Source organism: Pan troglodytes, chromosome 5 (assembly GCF_028858775.2).
Source record: "Pan troglodytes isolate AG18354 chromosome 5, NHGRI_mPanTro3-v2.0_pri, whole genome shotgun sequence".
In the NCBI taxonomy this organism is placed as follows: domain Eukaryota; kingdom Metazoa; phylum Chordata; class Mammalia; order Primates; family Hominidae; genus Pan; species Pan troglodytes.
The window spans coordinates 132,984,173-133,001,019 of record NC_072403.2 but is presented as its reverse complement, the minus strand read 5'-3'; the positions used below and the strand labels follow the sequence as shown (position 1 = coordinate 133,001,019).

Sequence of the window (16,847 nt, the reverse complement as noted above, 5' to 3'; positions counted from 1 at the left end):
ATGCAGCTACACTGTCAGTGAAGACTTAATGCAGTGCCTTCCATAGCATCATTTTTTCTTTTCAATTACAAATACATCAAGTTGAATGTTTTATTACCAGTAGTTTGTTTTGATGCTTCTTTGTAAAACAGATGACATGCTGTTAAGATTCCTCGACAGGAATTCTATCTAGAACTGTTAGCTAAGTGCTGCTACTAATATCTTACATTTATACGACAGTATAAATGTTTCTGACTAACAATCTTTTGAATTGCTATTTCCCCTATGTCACTTGACTTGATAGTACATTCAGTAAGTCTTAATATATTATTTAAAAGTGATACCTTTTCTATTTCATTTGTTCCATTGTCTCAAACATTGTGGTGATGGTTTCTATGCAATTTGATAATATGAACAAATCTGCAGCATGGTGACAGACACATTGGCTATAGCTGTTGATAGTACAAACTTGTCTACCTTCTTTAGCTCAGCCTCACATTATTGTAATCAACCTCAAAAGAAATCAACCTATTTCCTCAATTCTACTTACCCCAACCTCATTACCCTGTCCTATTTTTTTTTACCTTTTTTATAGCCTATATCAAGTCCTAATATTTATTTATCTATCTGTACACTTAATGTAAGTTCTTTGAAAACAGTTTTCTGTTTTGTTCATAGATGTGTCCCAAACTATAGGCCCATAGTAATCACTCAATAAATGTATGTTGAGTGTGTAAATTTATATATTTATATATATATATATATATATATTTAAAAATTTTTTTTTTTTTTGAGACAGAGTCTCACTCTGTCGCCCAGCCTGGACTGCAGTGGCATGATCTCGGCACACTGCAAGCTCCGCCTCCTGGATTCATGCCATTCTCCTGCCTCAGCCTCCCGAGTAGCTGGGACTACAGGTGCCTGCCACCACGCCCAGATAATGTTTTGTATTTTTAGTAGAGACCAGGTTTCACCGTGTTAGCCAGGATGGTCTCGATCTCCTGACTTTGTGATCTGCCTGCCTCGGCCTCCCAAAGTGCTGGGATTACAGGCATGAGCCACATAAATTAATATTTTAATAGAAATATGTAAGGATCTGTAAGCTTTTATTACTCTAGAAAATGTATTTGAAAGATATTAGATCCCCTGCATTCATAAGAATGTTGTAAACAAATGACCTTAAAAAGGTTTAAAAAAAAATAAGCTTAGGATAAGCAAAACAGGAAGTAATGAAAAATTAATTTGAGGTTCTTAAAATTTTATAAACTATGACTATATTACTCATATGAGATAAAAATAGTTTGAAAAATTATCCTTTGAAATCATTTACACCGGAAGAACCCTTTAATGTATTGATTTAATTAAATTATCTTCAATTATTCTTTGCTACTAAGAAAAAAACTTTGTAAATATTGAAATAGTTATTCTTTATGGAGTTTGATCAAGAATCAGAGTTTGGCCAGTTGTTAACATTGAAGCCATTAATAAAATGATATATTTTTAAAAATCAGGAAATTATTTTCGTAGTAGAAATATCTAATTTCAAAGAATAAATTAAAGTAGTGATCATAAATTTCCTTTCTCTGTAAAAGCATATGAAAAAGGAAATCTAATTAAACTGAAATAAAAACCAGAGTATTTTACATGCACATACAAACAAAACTCCACTTATGATAAATCAGGCTAAAGTAATGCTCAAATGAAGTAATATAGTTCAACAGGAAATTCATGCAATAGTTATAATATAGGGTAATCACTACAGAAGCCTTCCCTTACTCTTCTTAAAATAACAATTACCTAGTTCAGAAAGTTCATGGATTTAAAAATTCTAATTGTATTCAAGTATAAATTTACATTTAAATTTTACACTTATTAGAATGGCATGACATACTTGTTACCCCTTTGTAGAACATCAACAAATGTAAGCCATGTGACCAATCACTTGTAGGAAAGATGTCTAGTGTAAAACCCCTTCCCTTTCTTATATGTGACTATAAGTCTTAATCATATTTGCTGATTCAGTTTTCCCATTTTTTTTCTGAGAGGAGAAAGATTGATATTATCTAGAATTATAGAATCAAAGTTTTAAAAAATCTGCAAAATTTTTTGTTTACCTCTATGCATGATGCACAAGTTAACTACAACATTGCTGTAAAGCATGGCGCATCCTTTGCCCACAAAGTCTGAAAGATGGAGGACTAGACTGGACCAGACTAGACTGAATCCATTTGAATTGGAGAGTTTCAAATCTTTCTAGTGGGGTCTTTCTATTTAATTTTCATAGCAAAGTAGAACTAGTTTTTTTTCTTAATATCAGGAATAAAATGACTCCCCAAAAGATCTATAATGGAAGAAAAAAAACTAAGACTGTTTTTTTTTAAGCATAAATCTTTTATTATTAATCACTAAAGTAATATACAGTATTCTGAAGAGTGTTATGTTGTAAAGTCCTTGCTTCATGTTATGTCGCTTTCTAGGATCTCAAAGCCAATGTCTTTATTGACAATTTTTTTGCACTTTGTCTTAGCGTAGTTTATATATTAGACTATTAATTAGATGATGCTAAATGCTGTTGTCCTGCATGTGTTCCATTAATCCAATATTCTGAATGATAAAGAGTTACTGTCCTTTGACAGAGTGGTGACTGTCTTTTCAGAGAGTGGTAAACAGGACAGAGAGTTACTGTCCTTTCAGAGAGTGATAAACAAATTACATCAAAACTCTATAAGTATAATAAACAATTTATCATTTAATGATTCAGAAGACCTTGTATTATATTCATGTGACTTAGAGCTCTCACTATTGATCTAGTTTTATGAACAATGTTTACTGTAAAATAGAGGCATGAAATGGTAATTAATAGACCAACTAATGAAACTTTTTATATAAGTGAGCTTACTTTATGACAAAAAGAAAAAACACTAATGATTGCATACTGTGCAGTCTGTGTGTGCAATCATTAGTGTATTTTCTTCTTGGCATTCAGTCAATAATATGTTGAGCATCTATTCTATGCAAGGCTTGGTATCAGGAGCTGTGTTACCACAAAGTATGGCAAACTTTCTTCCAACAGAGTCTAATTTATAAGAGTAGAAGAACTCTTACCTCAATTCAGGGAGTCCATTACATAACAATAACTTATTTTCCTTGAAAATATAATTAATAAATCTATTGTCTTTATCTCTTAATGGACCTACTCTAAAGGTATTTCTAATGTAGCCTAGAAAAGACACTGCATATGAATCATTTCCTATACATAGAACTCTTATGCAACTATTAGACATGTATTCAGAAAATTATTACCTAAGTTTGCATGGAAAAACTAAAATACACTTATGAGTTGATTTTTGTTTTCATATATGCCTATTAGATTTAGTCATTCTACAAATAGTCATTAGTGAAACACATTGCAATATTTCACGAAAGAAGATAAATTAATGGATACTGTTTCTCATTCAGTCCATATTATTATTTTAACAACTCAGTAAAAAGTTTTCTTTTTGTTCTACATATCGATATAAAGTTGGCTACAAGATATCCATTTACTGTGCTATGCTTCATTCATTAATGCACAAAAATAATGTTTTTTTCAAGTACTGTGAGGTATCTCCTGGAGAAACCTTCATAAATATACATTTACATAAATATTTATGTTTCTACAAATATATATTTCTGCAATGTGAAATAAGTCATTTATGATGAATTATAAAACCGAAAAACCACTGTAAATCAACTTGCTGATTTCAGAAACTTTAGTGTATAACTCAAACCTAAATTCTTAAAAGCATCCTAGCATTAGCAATAAGGCTTTACATAAATCTTCTGTATTTCAACTCATATAATTGCTATGAGTTTAATTTGTTTTAATTTAAAAGTATTAACTTTATTTAAAAAGTTTGAAAATAAGATGTATCCAGTAAAAGCAAGAAGATAAGATGCCTTTTTGGCAGTCTTTTAATTATGTAAAGTCTTCAGATCTACTTTGATTAACTTTTTTTGTTGATATAATTGCTAGTTGAACAGTTTTTCTTTACCTAAAATTGTATCTTCAGGTTTATTACTCTTTGTTAAAAAACAATTATTATGGGTATATGTTGGCTTTATAGTAATACACAGTACATTATTGATCATTTGCAATGATAAATTGTACCTAAGAACTAAATTGAAAAAGTAAACAATATGTTTGTAAATATAGATGTGTGTATATATTCACATATATATAAGTAACTATCCATATAAAATTATATGGAAATAAACATAAATTTTATGAAAAATAGTTGGCCTGAGAACCTTGATGGGAATGCCTTGTGCACTTCTTTCCCAGTTTTAGAGATGAGTTTCTCAAATCATTCCCAATTTGAATTATTATTAATACAGGGTCAGATTTAGGCTAGTATCAACATAGTAAAGGGTACAATGCAAATATCTTCAAGAGCTGACAAAGCTAAAATCCTTTGACATTATAGAATCATTGGCCAAAGCCAAGAATATTAAGCATATTTCAGTACACTTAGTATTAAAATGTAAAGTATTACTCATGTACTCACTTATATGTGTATTTATTCTTTCATGTAACAGCCCTCCTCATCTTTCCACAAGGATTTAAGTTGCCAAGATTATAAATTATTAACTTTTTTCCTGAGTCTTGGAAGGTATATAACACTGCCTTTATCAAAATTTCTTCTTTCAACACTGTTTAACATTCTGACTTTTTACTTTACATAATTATATTTACAGTGATTTGTTATGCCACCATATTAATTTTGAAGCAGCAATTTACAGCAAAAGGAAAATAGGTATGTTGGATTATTTTAAATGATCTATATTTATTAAATAATAAAATTAATAAAATTTTTAATTTTTCTCTTTTATGCAGAGTTACCTTCCTAATGACACTGTAGAATCTGGCATCCATCCAGTATATTTTTGCAGCACCCATTATATTGAAATGCTACTGAAGGCTGAGTTGCCTCTTGTGTTTTCAGCTTTTCACATGTCTGGCTTTGCACCATCACAGGTAATCCATAAGGGAGTAGCATTTCTCCAACTCCTTTATCTCAGTGTCTTCAAATAAAACTGTGTTCTCATCAAATAAGGAAATACCTTTAAATTAATAAAAGTGTATTTAAAATCCTCAAGCTAGCTTTTCTCCCCAGGCCTGTTATGATGTAAGTTTGCTTTATAATGCTTTCTACCATTCACAGAATTTCAGCTATTCAGGGCATAGACCTTCTGAAAGTCTGTATGACATGTAGGCTTTTTAATGGAGATAGTAATACTTGCTTCGTAATGCCAGTGATTAACTGAGGTAACAGAGGGCAAGAATTCTTACCAACATTGTTTCGTATATGATATACTGTGTCTTATCTAACAAAAAATCCCCGCGGATTAACCTGTGTGCCTCAGCTTGGTTTCTACTGTCGGGATCTAGGAAGGATTAATGTTTTTTTCTAGGGCCTCAAGTTACACAGTGCACAACCTTGGTGGTCATATACAGCCACAGATCCTTCTTTCTGTGTATAGCCAGTCCTTCGTTGGTGGAGGTGTGCATTGTTGCTTCACTATGTTATAATTAGGCTAAAATTAATATTGTAGGGTTTAAACCTTCATCTGTCTTTAGAATTAAATCTTTAGGTCAGGGTCTGAGAGAGCAGAGATACTTCATCTAAAGTTGTAACTATTAATAGTTTTAAGGCTCGTGACTCATATTATCAAATGAATTTGATTTTATTCTCCTAACGGAAATGAAGACTGTCCCTATTCTTCATGTTTGGGTATTTGGTTTTTTCAAAACTAATCACTAATTTAATAGGTGAAAATTGTTACCCTTTTAAAAATTTTGTGTTTCTTTGAACATTAGTAAGTTTAATGATATGTCCATAATTTTGTTAACTAATTGAATCTCATTAATTGCCCACCTATCTTAGAGTGTTTCTTATTGATTTGTAGATATTTTAAAGTAGCAACAACTGTCCAAATTGCTTCAATTCCTAAATTATATATTACTTATTGTAACTTTGTATTATGTCTTAATGTTGAGTAAGAATAAGCCTATCATTTACTTTCTACTTTCCTCTAAAAAGTTAATTAACTATTTCTGTATATACTACATATACTTTGAGATGAGTTTGCTCAATTTAAACTGGCCATTTAAATTTGGATCAGACTTAGATTGCTATTATGTTAAATTATAAATTACTTGGAGAAAAATTGTGTTATTATACTCAGTCTATCTAGGAAGATAGTAAGCTTTTCCATTTGTTTGTTCTGTATCATATCTAGTAAAACCATTTCTTTTTCCACATGGATATGGTACATTTCTCATTACAGATATTGCCAGTGAGTGTAGTTTGAGATCTGTTTCAATTTTATTTTCTCTTTGGCTATGGTTAATAATTACTAAATATATATCTTTTTATATTCATTGTTATATTTTTTCTAGACTTGTGTCAACTTACTTATCTTCTCCATCTTTGTAATGTTAATGTACTTTGTTTCATTTTATTTTTATTAAATTATCTAGTTCTTCCAAAATAATTCTACATAATTGCTTATATGTTTTAGACTTGAATTATTGAAAAATTATCCAGCATGTTATCGTTAAGTAGAGTCTATTAGAGAGAATTATTCTACATCAGTGCTATAGAAGAATCCTTCCAGTCTTGGATTCTAAAGTATTGAATTTTATCTCATTTCTTTTAATTAAATTATAGTGTTGAATTTCACCAATATATTCTATGATTAAGATTAAGTTGATCTTGGGACTTCTTTGATATTTTTATGTGATACAGTAATAGATTTCTTAATAGTAAAATATCCTTGCATTCCTTAGATTTATCCTATAGGGAATCTTTTCCACTTAATTAGACAGTAGTTTTTCTTGATATTATGATATGAGCTTTCATATTTATTTTGAAGAAACTTTATATCATTTATTAAATTTATTTGTATGAGATTATTCTTCCTATTTTAAACTTTCTGAAGTTAATAAGAAATTTAAATATAGCAATGAATTGCATGTAGTGTAAAGGAATACTCTTCCTTGGCCAAATTTTTGCTCTTGCTATATATACCTAAAACATTTTTTAGAACTTTAAATCACAAAATTTTTTAAGTCTAGTCAGAGGCAGTTGTTTAAACATTTACCATAAGCTCAATAATCAATTCTTTCTATTCTTCTAAAAAGCTCAACTGGGAACAGTATCTTCCTGAGAGTTCCCTTTTGCTTTTCTAATCTATGTTAGTGTAATGTGTATTGTCTAAAGCATCCAATAATTTATAAATCTCTACCATATACTCTTTTGTTATATATTCTTTAAGTTCTAGGGTACATGTGCTCAATGTGCAGGTTTGTTACATATGTATACATGTGCCATGTTGGTGTTCTGCACCCATTAACTCGTCATTTACATTAGGTATATCTCCTAAAGCTATCCCTCCCCCCTCCCCCCTCCCTACAACAGGCCCCAGTGTATAATGTTCCCCTTCCTGTGTCTATGTGTTCTCATTGTTCAATTCCCACCTATGAGTGAGAACATGCAGTGTTTGGTTTTCTGTCCTTGCAATAGTTTGCTGAGAATGATGGTTTCCAGCTTCATCCATGTCCCTACAAAGGACATGAACTCATCCTTTTTTATGGCTGCATAGTATTCCATGGTATATATGTGCCACATTTTCCTAATCGAGTCTATCATTGATGGATATTTGGGTTGGTTCCAAGTCTTTGCTATTGTGAGTAGTGCCGCTATAAACATACGTGTGCATGTGTCTTTACAGCAGCATGATTTATAATCCTTTCAGTATATACACAGTAATGGGATGGCTGGGTCAAATGGTATTTCTAGTTCTAGATCGTTGAGGAATTGCCACACTGTCTTCCACAATGGTTGAACTAGTTTACAGTCCCACCAACAGTGTAAAAGTGTTCCTATTTCTCCACATCCTCTCCACCACCTGTTGTTTCTTGACTTTTTAATGATCTCCGTTCTAACTGGCATGAGATGGTATCTCATTGTGGTTTTGATTTGCATTTCTCTGATGGCCAGTGATGATGAGCAGTTTTTCATGTGTCTGTTGGCTGCATAAATGTCTTCTTTTGAGAAGTGTCTGTTCATATCCTTCTTTTTGATGGGGTTATTTGTTCTTTTCTTGTAAGTTTGTTTGAGTTCTTTGTAGATTCTGGATATTAGCCCTTTGTCAGATGAGTAGATTGCAAAAATTTTCTCTCATTCTGTAGGTTGCCTGTTCACTCTGATGGTAGTTTCTTTTGCTGTGCAGAAGCTCTTTAGTTTAATTAGATCCCATTTGTCAATTTTGGCTTTTGTTGCCATTGCTTTTGGTGTCTTAGTCATGAAGTCCTTGCCCATGCCTATGTCCTGAATGGTATTGCCTAGGTTTTCTTCCAGGGTTTTTATGGTTTTAGGTCTAACATTTAAGTCTTTAATCCATCTTGAATTAATTTTTGTATAAGGTGTAAGGAAGGGATCCAGTTTCAGCTTTCTACATATGGCTAGCCAGTTTTCCCAGCACCATTTATTAAATAGGGAATCCTTTCCCCATTTCTTGTTTTTGTCAGGTTTGTCAAAGATCAGATGGTTGTAGATGTGTGGTATTATTTCTGAGGGCTGTGTTCTGTTCCATTGGTCTATGTCTCTGTTTTGGTACCAGTACCATGCTGTTTTGGTTACTGTAGCCTTGTAGTATAGTTTGAAGTCAGGTAGCATGATGCCTCCAGCTTTGTTCTTTTGGCTTAGGATTGTCTTGGCAATGTGGGATCTTTTCTGGTTCCACATGAACTTTAAAGTAGTTTTATCCAATTCTGTGAAGAAAGTCATTGGTAGCTAGATGGGGATGGCACTGAATCTATCAATTACCTCAGGCAGTATGGCCATTTTCATGGTATTGATTCTTCCTATCCATGAGCCTGGAATGTTCTTTCATTTGTTTGTATCCTCTTTTATTTCGTTGAGTAGTGGTTTGTAGTTCTCCTTGAAGAGGTCCTTCACATCTCCTGTAAGTTGGATTCCTAGGTATTTTATTCTCTTTGAAGCAATTGTGAATGGGAGTTCACTCATGATTTGGCTCTCTGTTTGTCTGTTATTGGTGTATAAGAATGCTTGTGATTTTTGCACAATGATTTTGTATCCTGAGACTTTGCTGAAGTTGCTTATCAGCTTAAGGAGATTTTGGGCTGAGACAATGGGGTTTTCTAAATATACAATCATGTCATCTGCAAACAGGGACAGTTTGACTTCCTCTTTTCCTAATTGAATACCCTTTATTTCTTTCTCTTGCCTGAATGCCCTGGCCAGAACTTCCAACACTATGTTGAATAGGAGTGGTGAGAGAGGGCATCCCTGTCTTGTGCCAGTTTTCAAAGGGAATGCTTCCAGCTTTTGCCCATTCAGTGTGATATTGGCTGTGAGTTTTCCATAAATAGCTCTTATTATTTTGAGATCCGTCCCATCAATACCTAATTTATTGAGAGTTTTTAGCATGAAGGGCTGTTGAATTTTGTCAAAGGCCTTTTCTGCATCTATTGAGATAATCATGTGGTTTTTGTCTTTGGTTCTGTTTATGTGATGGATTATGTTTATTGATTTTCATATGTTGAACCAGCCTTGCATCCCATGGATGAAGCCCACTTGATCATGGTGGATAAGCTTTTTGATGTGCTACTGGATTTGGTTTGCCAGTATTTTATTGAGGATTTTTGCATCGATGTTCATCAGGGATATTGGTCTGAAATTCTCTTTTTTTGTTGTGTCTCTGACCGGCTTTGATATCAGGATGATGCTGGCCTCATAAAATGAATTCGGGAGGATTCCCTCTTTTTCTATTGATTGGAATAGTTTCAGAAGGAATGGTACCAGCTCCTCCTTGTACCTCTGGTAGAATTCGGCTGTGAATCCCTCTGGTCCTGGACTTTTTTTGGTTGGTAGGGTATTAATTATTGCCTCAATTTCAGAGCCTGTTATTGGTCGATTCAGGAATTCAACTTCTTCCTGGTTTAGTCTTGGGAGGGTGTATGTGTCCAGGAATTTATCCATTTCTTCTAGATTTTCTAGTTTATTTGTATAGAGGTGTTTATAGTATTCTCTGATGGTAGTTTGTATTTCTGTGGGATTGGTGTTGATATCCCCTTTATCATTTTTTATTGCCTCTATTTGATACTTCTCTCTTTCCTTCTTTATTAGTCTGGCTAGCAGTCTGTCAATCTTGTTGATCTTTTCAAAAAAACAGCTCCTGGATTCATTGATTTTTTGAAGGGTTTTTTGTGTCTCTGTCTCCTTCAGGTCTGCTCTGATCTTCGTTATTTCTTGCCTTCTGCTAGCTTTTGAATGTGTTTGCTCTTGCTTCTCTAGTTCTTTTAATTGTGATGTTAGGGTATCAATTTTAGATCTTTTCTGCTTTTTCTTGTGGGCATTTAGTGCTATAAATTTCCCTCTACACACTGCTTTAAATGTGTCCCAGAGATTCTGGTATGTTGTGTCTTTGTTCTCATTGGTTTCAAAGAACATCTTTATTTCTGAAAGGGATCAATTCAACAAGAAGAGCTAACTATCCTAAATATATATGTACCCAATACAGGAGCACTCAGATTCATAAAGCAAGTCCTTAGAGACCTACAAAGAGACTGAGACTCCCACACAATAATATTGGGAGACTTTAACACACCACTGTCAACATTAGACAGATCAACGAGACAGAAAGTTAAAAAGGATATCCAGGAATTGAACTCAGCTCTGCACCAATCGGACCTAATAGACATCTACAGAACTCTCCACCCCATGTCAGCAGAATGTACATTCTTCTCAGCAGCACATCGCATTTATTCCGAAATTGACCACATAGTTGGAAGTAAAGCACTCTTCAGCAAATGTAAAAGAACAGAAATTATAACAAACTGTCTCTCAGACCACAGTGCAATCAAAGTAGAACTCAGGATTAAGAACTCATTCAAAACCGCTCAACTACATGGAAACCAAACAATCTGCTCCTGAATGACTACTGGGTACATACCATATACTCTTTAATTTAAAACTTGACTAACAAAGACTATGGGAAAACCTTGCTATACCTCAAGCCCTGCTATATCAATTTAGTGATTAAAAAGAGACTATCCATCTAGTAATTGGATATATCTTTATCAGTTTTATATATTTGTATTAGTTTGAAACTACATACAAATAGCAGATTTATTTAATAACAACCACTTCATTATTTTGAAACAGTAATGCTATTCTTTCTTTTAAGGTATTGTAAAAATGTCCTTTTAATGACTCCCCATGTGAGTTCATCTGTCTTAAGAAATCGTATCATTGCTCTGTTGACATTATTTACCATTTTATTGCTAATTATAAAATATGAAAACAGCTTTTAAGTAACTAAATGGGTATATGTGATTAAGTAATTATTTGGATACAAATTTCATACCTTATTCATTTTGATCTAATTAGAAGCAGTGCTTTTTGAAGTTGTGTATTTTTAGGCACTGAGGAATTGGTTGATTAGTGAAGGATTTGTAGGCAGATTGATAAATGAAATACACAGATCTCTAAAGTAAAAATAAGCTCAACTAGAGTATAAAAACTTAAATGTAGCAAGAAATGCGTATTTGTTGTATAGTTTCTTTTGGTAATAACTTAAGTTTGGAAAGAAAATAGAAATTTGAATATATATTATTTTTAAATGAGCAACAGAAAATCACATGTTCTAATCAACTTTATGACCAATTTTATCGTCTGTTAAAAAAAAGTCTTACTGTATTTTGTTCATTTTCCTGGCTTAAGAAGTACCATGTATCTTTAATGATTCATCTTTTATAATTCCTTGGAGTCACTATCCTGCATATCTTTGATTATTATATTATACTATGTCAACAATTAGGCTAATACAGATAATCCCCTGGATATAAAGTATAAAAACCTGCATGGATTTTCTCATTTGCTCTTTTTTCCCCCTATTATGAAAGCAGGATTATAGAAAACTGTTTCATTATTTTTTTGTGACACATTGCTTTTTGAAAATGTAAAATTATACAAATGCAAAGCAGGATATGAATGCTGGGCATGGCCCTTGTTCAGAGTCAGATTTATAAAGGCATATGTCTTTATAAATGTGTATGTCTTCACTCTCTTCATGTTTTGGATGTTGTGCCTTGAGATGATACCTTCTTCCTTCCTGTGAGTTATTTTTGCTTGTCAGTACTTATCCTTTAATATATGTCCAAATGGAAATATCCTGGATCATATACAAGTGGATGATTTTGCTCTGTGTTTGTACACTGCTTTGTACACACTTTGTACACTGCTTCTGTACCCCTCTTTTAGTAGAAACACATGTACATTATTTGTATTCTTTGCCTTGCTCTTTTTAGTTGAAGATCTTTAAAGGTATGGATATATATGTGCCTCACTTCAGGTCCCTTGATTTTCTGACACAGTGTCTTGCCTAGAAGTGCAACAGAAATAGTCTTATGTTTTTCATGTTGCTTCATAGTATAAAGAGTGGTTCTTTTTTCATTTAAAATTTTAACCTTTATTGTGTGACAGATGGAGAAATTCACGATCAATGAAGTGAATTGACTTGCAGAGGTCATTCCGATAGTGTAAGGACTTGAAACCACTTTTATTCCAAAGTTAGTTTTCTTCCTTACTTTACTGGTACTTCTTCTATGATGAAAGCAGATGAAGCCAGAGGAGTTGTTAAAAATAGTGTCTTTGAATCAGAAAACTTTATCATTTATAAATCATACCTATTTTGGCTTAATCAAGCATCTGTAGGTAATTGTTTTAACCAAACTTTTTTGACTTACTGTTTTATTATTATTATTATTATTATTATTATTATTCTACTTTAAGTTCTGGGATACATGTGCAGAACATACAGGTTTGTTACATAGGTATACACGTGCCATGGTGGTTTGTTGCACCCATCAACCCATCATCTACATTAGGTATTTCTCCTAATGCTCTCCCTCCCCTAGGTCCCCACTCCCCAATAGGCCCCAGTCTGTCATGTTCCCCTCCCCTGTGTCCATGTGTTCTCACTGTTCACCTCCCACTTATGAGTGAGAAGATGCAGTGTTTAGTTTTCTGTTCTTGTGTTAGTTTGCTGAGAATGATGGTTTCCAGCTTCATCCATGTCCCTTTAAAGGACATGAACTCATCCTTTTTATGGCTGCATAGTATTCCATGGTATATATGTGCCACATTTTCTTAATCCAGTCTGTTATCATTGATGGAAATTTGGGTTGGTTCCAAGTCTTTGCTATTGTGAATAGTGCCGCTATAAACATACGTGTGCATGTGTCTGTATAGCAGCATGATTTATAATCCTTTCAGTATATACCCAGTAATGGGATGGCTGGGTCAAATGGTATTTCTAGTTCTAGATCCTTGAGGAATCGCCACACTGTCTTCCACAATGGTTGAACTAATTTACACTCCCACCAAAAGTGTAAAAGTGTTCCTGTTTCTCCACATCCTCTCCAGCATCTGTTGTTTCCTGACTTTTGAATGATTGCCATTCTAACTGGCATGAGATGGTATCTCATTGTGGTTTTGATTTGCATTTCTTTAATGACCAGTGATAATGAGCTTTTTTTCATATGTTTGTTGGCTGCATAAATGTCTTCTTTTGAGAAGCGTCTGTTCATATCCTTTGCCCACTTTTTGATGGGGTTGTTTTTTCTTGTAAATTTTTTTGAGTTCTTTGTAGATTCTGGATATTAGCCCTCTGTCAGATGCATAGATTGCAAAAATTTTTTCCCATTCTGTAGGTTGCCTATTCACTCTGATGATATTTTCTTTTTCTGTGCAGAAGCTCTTTAGTTTAATTAGATCCCATTTGTCAATTTCGGCTTTTGTTGCCATTGCTTTTGGTGTTTTAGTCATGAAGTCCTTGCCCATGCCTATGTCCTGAATGGTATTGCCTAGGTTTTCTTCTAGGGTTTTTATAATTTGAGGTCTTAAGTTTAAGTCTTTAATCAATCTTGAGTTAATTTTTGTATAAAGTATAAGGAAGGGGTCCAGTTTCAGTTTTCTGCATATGGCTAGCCAGTTTTCCCAGCACCATTTATTAAATAGGGAATCCTTTCCCCACTGCTTGTTTTTGTCAGGTTTGTTAAAGAACAGATGGTTGTAGATGTGCGGTGTTATTTCTGAGGCCTCTGTTCTGTTCCATTGGTCTATATATCTGTTTTGGTACCACTACCATGTTGTTTTGGTTACTGTAGCCTTGTAGTATAGTTTGAAGTCAGGTAGCATGATGCCTCCAGCTTTGTTCTTTTGGCTTGGGATTGTCTTGGCAATGTGGGATCTTTTTTGGTTCCGTATGAACTTTAAAGTAGTTTTTTCCAATTCTATGAAGAAAGTCATTGGTAGCTTGATGGGAATAGCATTGAATCTATAAATTACTTTGGACAGTATGGCCATTTTTATGATATTGATTCTTCCTATCCATGAGCATGGAATGTTTTTCCATTTGTTTGTGTCCTCTCTTATTTCCTTGATCAGTGGTTTGTAGTTCTACTTGCAGAGGTCCTTCACATCCCTTGTAAATTGTATTCTAGGTATTTTATTTTCTTTGTAGCAATTGTGAATGGAAGTTCACTCATGATTTGGCTCTCTGTTTGTCTGTTATTGGTGTATAGGAATGCTTGTGATTTTTGCATGTTGATTTTGTATCCTGAGACTTTGCTGAAGTTGCTTATCAGCTTAAGGAGATTTTGGGCTGAGATGGTGGGGTTTTCTAAATATACAGTATCACCATTGATCCCACAGAAATACAAAGTACCATCAGAGAATATTATAAACACCTCTACACAAATAAACTAGAAAATCTATAAGAAATGGATAAATTCCTGGACACATACACCCTCCCAAGACTAAACCAGGAAGAAATTGAATCCCTGAATAGATCAATAATAAGTTCAAAAATTATGGCAGTAATTAATACCCTACCAACCAAAAAAAGTCCAGGACCAGACCAATTCACAGCCGAATTCTACCCAGAGGTACAAAGAGGAGCTGGTGCCATTCCTTCTGAAACTATTCCAAACAATAGAAGAAGAGGGAATCCTCCCTAACTCATTTTATAAGGCCAGCATCATCCTGATACCAAAACCTGGCAGAGACACACACAAAAAAGAAAATTTTAGGCCAATATGCCTGATGAATATCGATGCAAAAATCCTCAATAAAATACTGGCAAAGCAAATCCAGTAGCACATCGAAAAGCTTATCCACCACGATCAAGTCGGCTTCATCCCTGGGATGCAAGACTGGTTCAACATACGCAAATCAATAAATGTAATCCATCACATAAACAGAACTAATGACAACAACCACGATTATCTCAATAGGTGCAGTAAAAGCCTTCGACAAAATTCAGCACCCCTTCATGCTAAAAACTCGCAATAAACTAGGTATTGATGGAACATATCTCAAAATAATAAGAGCTATTTATGACAAACTCACAGCCAATATCATGCTGAATGGGCAGAAACTGGAAGCATTCCCTTTGAATACCAACACAAGACAAGGATGTCCTCTCTCACCACTCCTATTCAACATAGTGTTGGAAGTTCTGGCCAGGGCAATCAGGCAAGAGAAAGAAATAAAGGGTATTCAAATAGGAAAAGAGGAAGACGTAATGTTCTTATGAGAACCTTTGAAGATTGTTTTTTAATTCTAGTTACAAGGAGGAATAATTTACCTCAGATAAAATAATGTGCACCTCAGTGTGGCATCTTAATGTCCTCTGGCATAATGTTAAGTATGGTTCAAGAACAAAATTGCCTAGGAAAGCTGTGGTAGATTTCAATGCATATTGTGCAAGTGATTTTCCTTCCTTACAAACCTAAAAAGCTATTTAAATGTCTTAAAGTGTAATTAGTTCTATATTATGTATGGAATGGTGGTTTACCATAAAACAAAATTCATTTGTTTCACTTTCTTCATAAGCCCATTTCATTACTATTGATAATAACATTTTTTTCCAGTGAATATAAAGACTCAACTGATCGTTTTTGAAAATGTAATAATGTATTTTTGAGACATATAAATGGTAATTTGTCATTTTCTGGCAGAATTACATGTCTATTTATTGTTTAACACAGCAGACTCATTTGTAGAGCTCTAACCGAGGAATACACTGGGAAAAAAATTTGAAAATACGTATCCACAAATATGTTATTATAGTATTCTTTATAGTATCTAAAGACTAGAAACACTGCAAATGTCCATGAATGGGGCTTGATTGAATAAATTGTGGTTTATCTACAATGGAATATTATGCAGTTGGAGGAAACATCTTTAGTAGGAGAAAGGGATGGAGGAAAGGAGGGGAACCTATAGGGGAAAAGTAACTTAAGACATATCAACCAAGCAAAATTTGAAATTGTCTAGTTCATGTACTATTCTATCTTCCTTTATATATGTTTTTAAAAATTCCATAATAATTGTTAAAGAAAAAACTACATCATGTTTGTTTGGACACATACTATTTCTTCTGTCCTATTAGAATTCTAGGTTGTCAGTTGATTTGCAGAACTTTATAAAAATACAGAAGTGGCCAGGTGTGGTGGTTCATGCAGGTAATCCCACCACTTTGGGAGGCTGAGATGGGTGGATCACTTGAGGTCAGGAGTTTGAGACCAGCCTGACCAACATGGTGAAACCCTGTCTCTACTAAAAGTACAAAAATTAGCTGGGGTCTTGGCGCACACCTGTGTAATCCCACCTACTCAAGAAGCTGAGGCATGAGAATCATTTGAACTCAGGAGGCAGAGGTTGCAGTGAGCTGAGATTGCACCACTGCACTCCAGCCTGGGTGATGGAGTGAGACTGTCTCAAAAAAAAAAA

At 33.8% G+C, this 16,847-nt stretch overlaps 1 protein-coding gene across 4 annotated transcripts in view; it reads left to right on the top strand.

Annotated features, from left to right (window-relative positions):
* Positions 1-16,847, top strand: part of TBC1D32 (TBC1 domain family member 32) — a 251,985-nt gene that overhangs the window by 220,722 nt on the left and 14,416 nt on the right. For all 4 annotated transcript variants that reach the window (XM_009451911.5, XM_063813400.1, XM_016956235.4 and 1 more), the window contains one exon: positions 4,856-4,996. In XM_009451911.5, the coding sequence (XP_009450186.3) occupies positions 4,856-4,996 (141 nt within the window). The remainder of the gene's footprint in view (positions 1-4,855; positions 4,997-16,847) is intronic.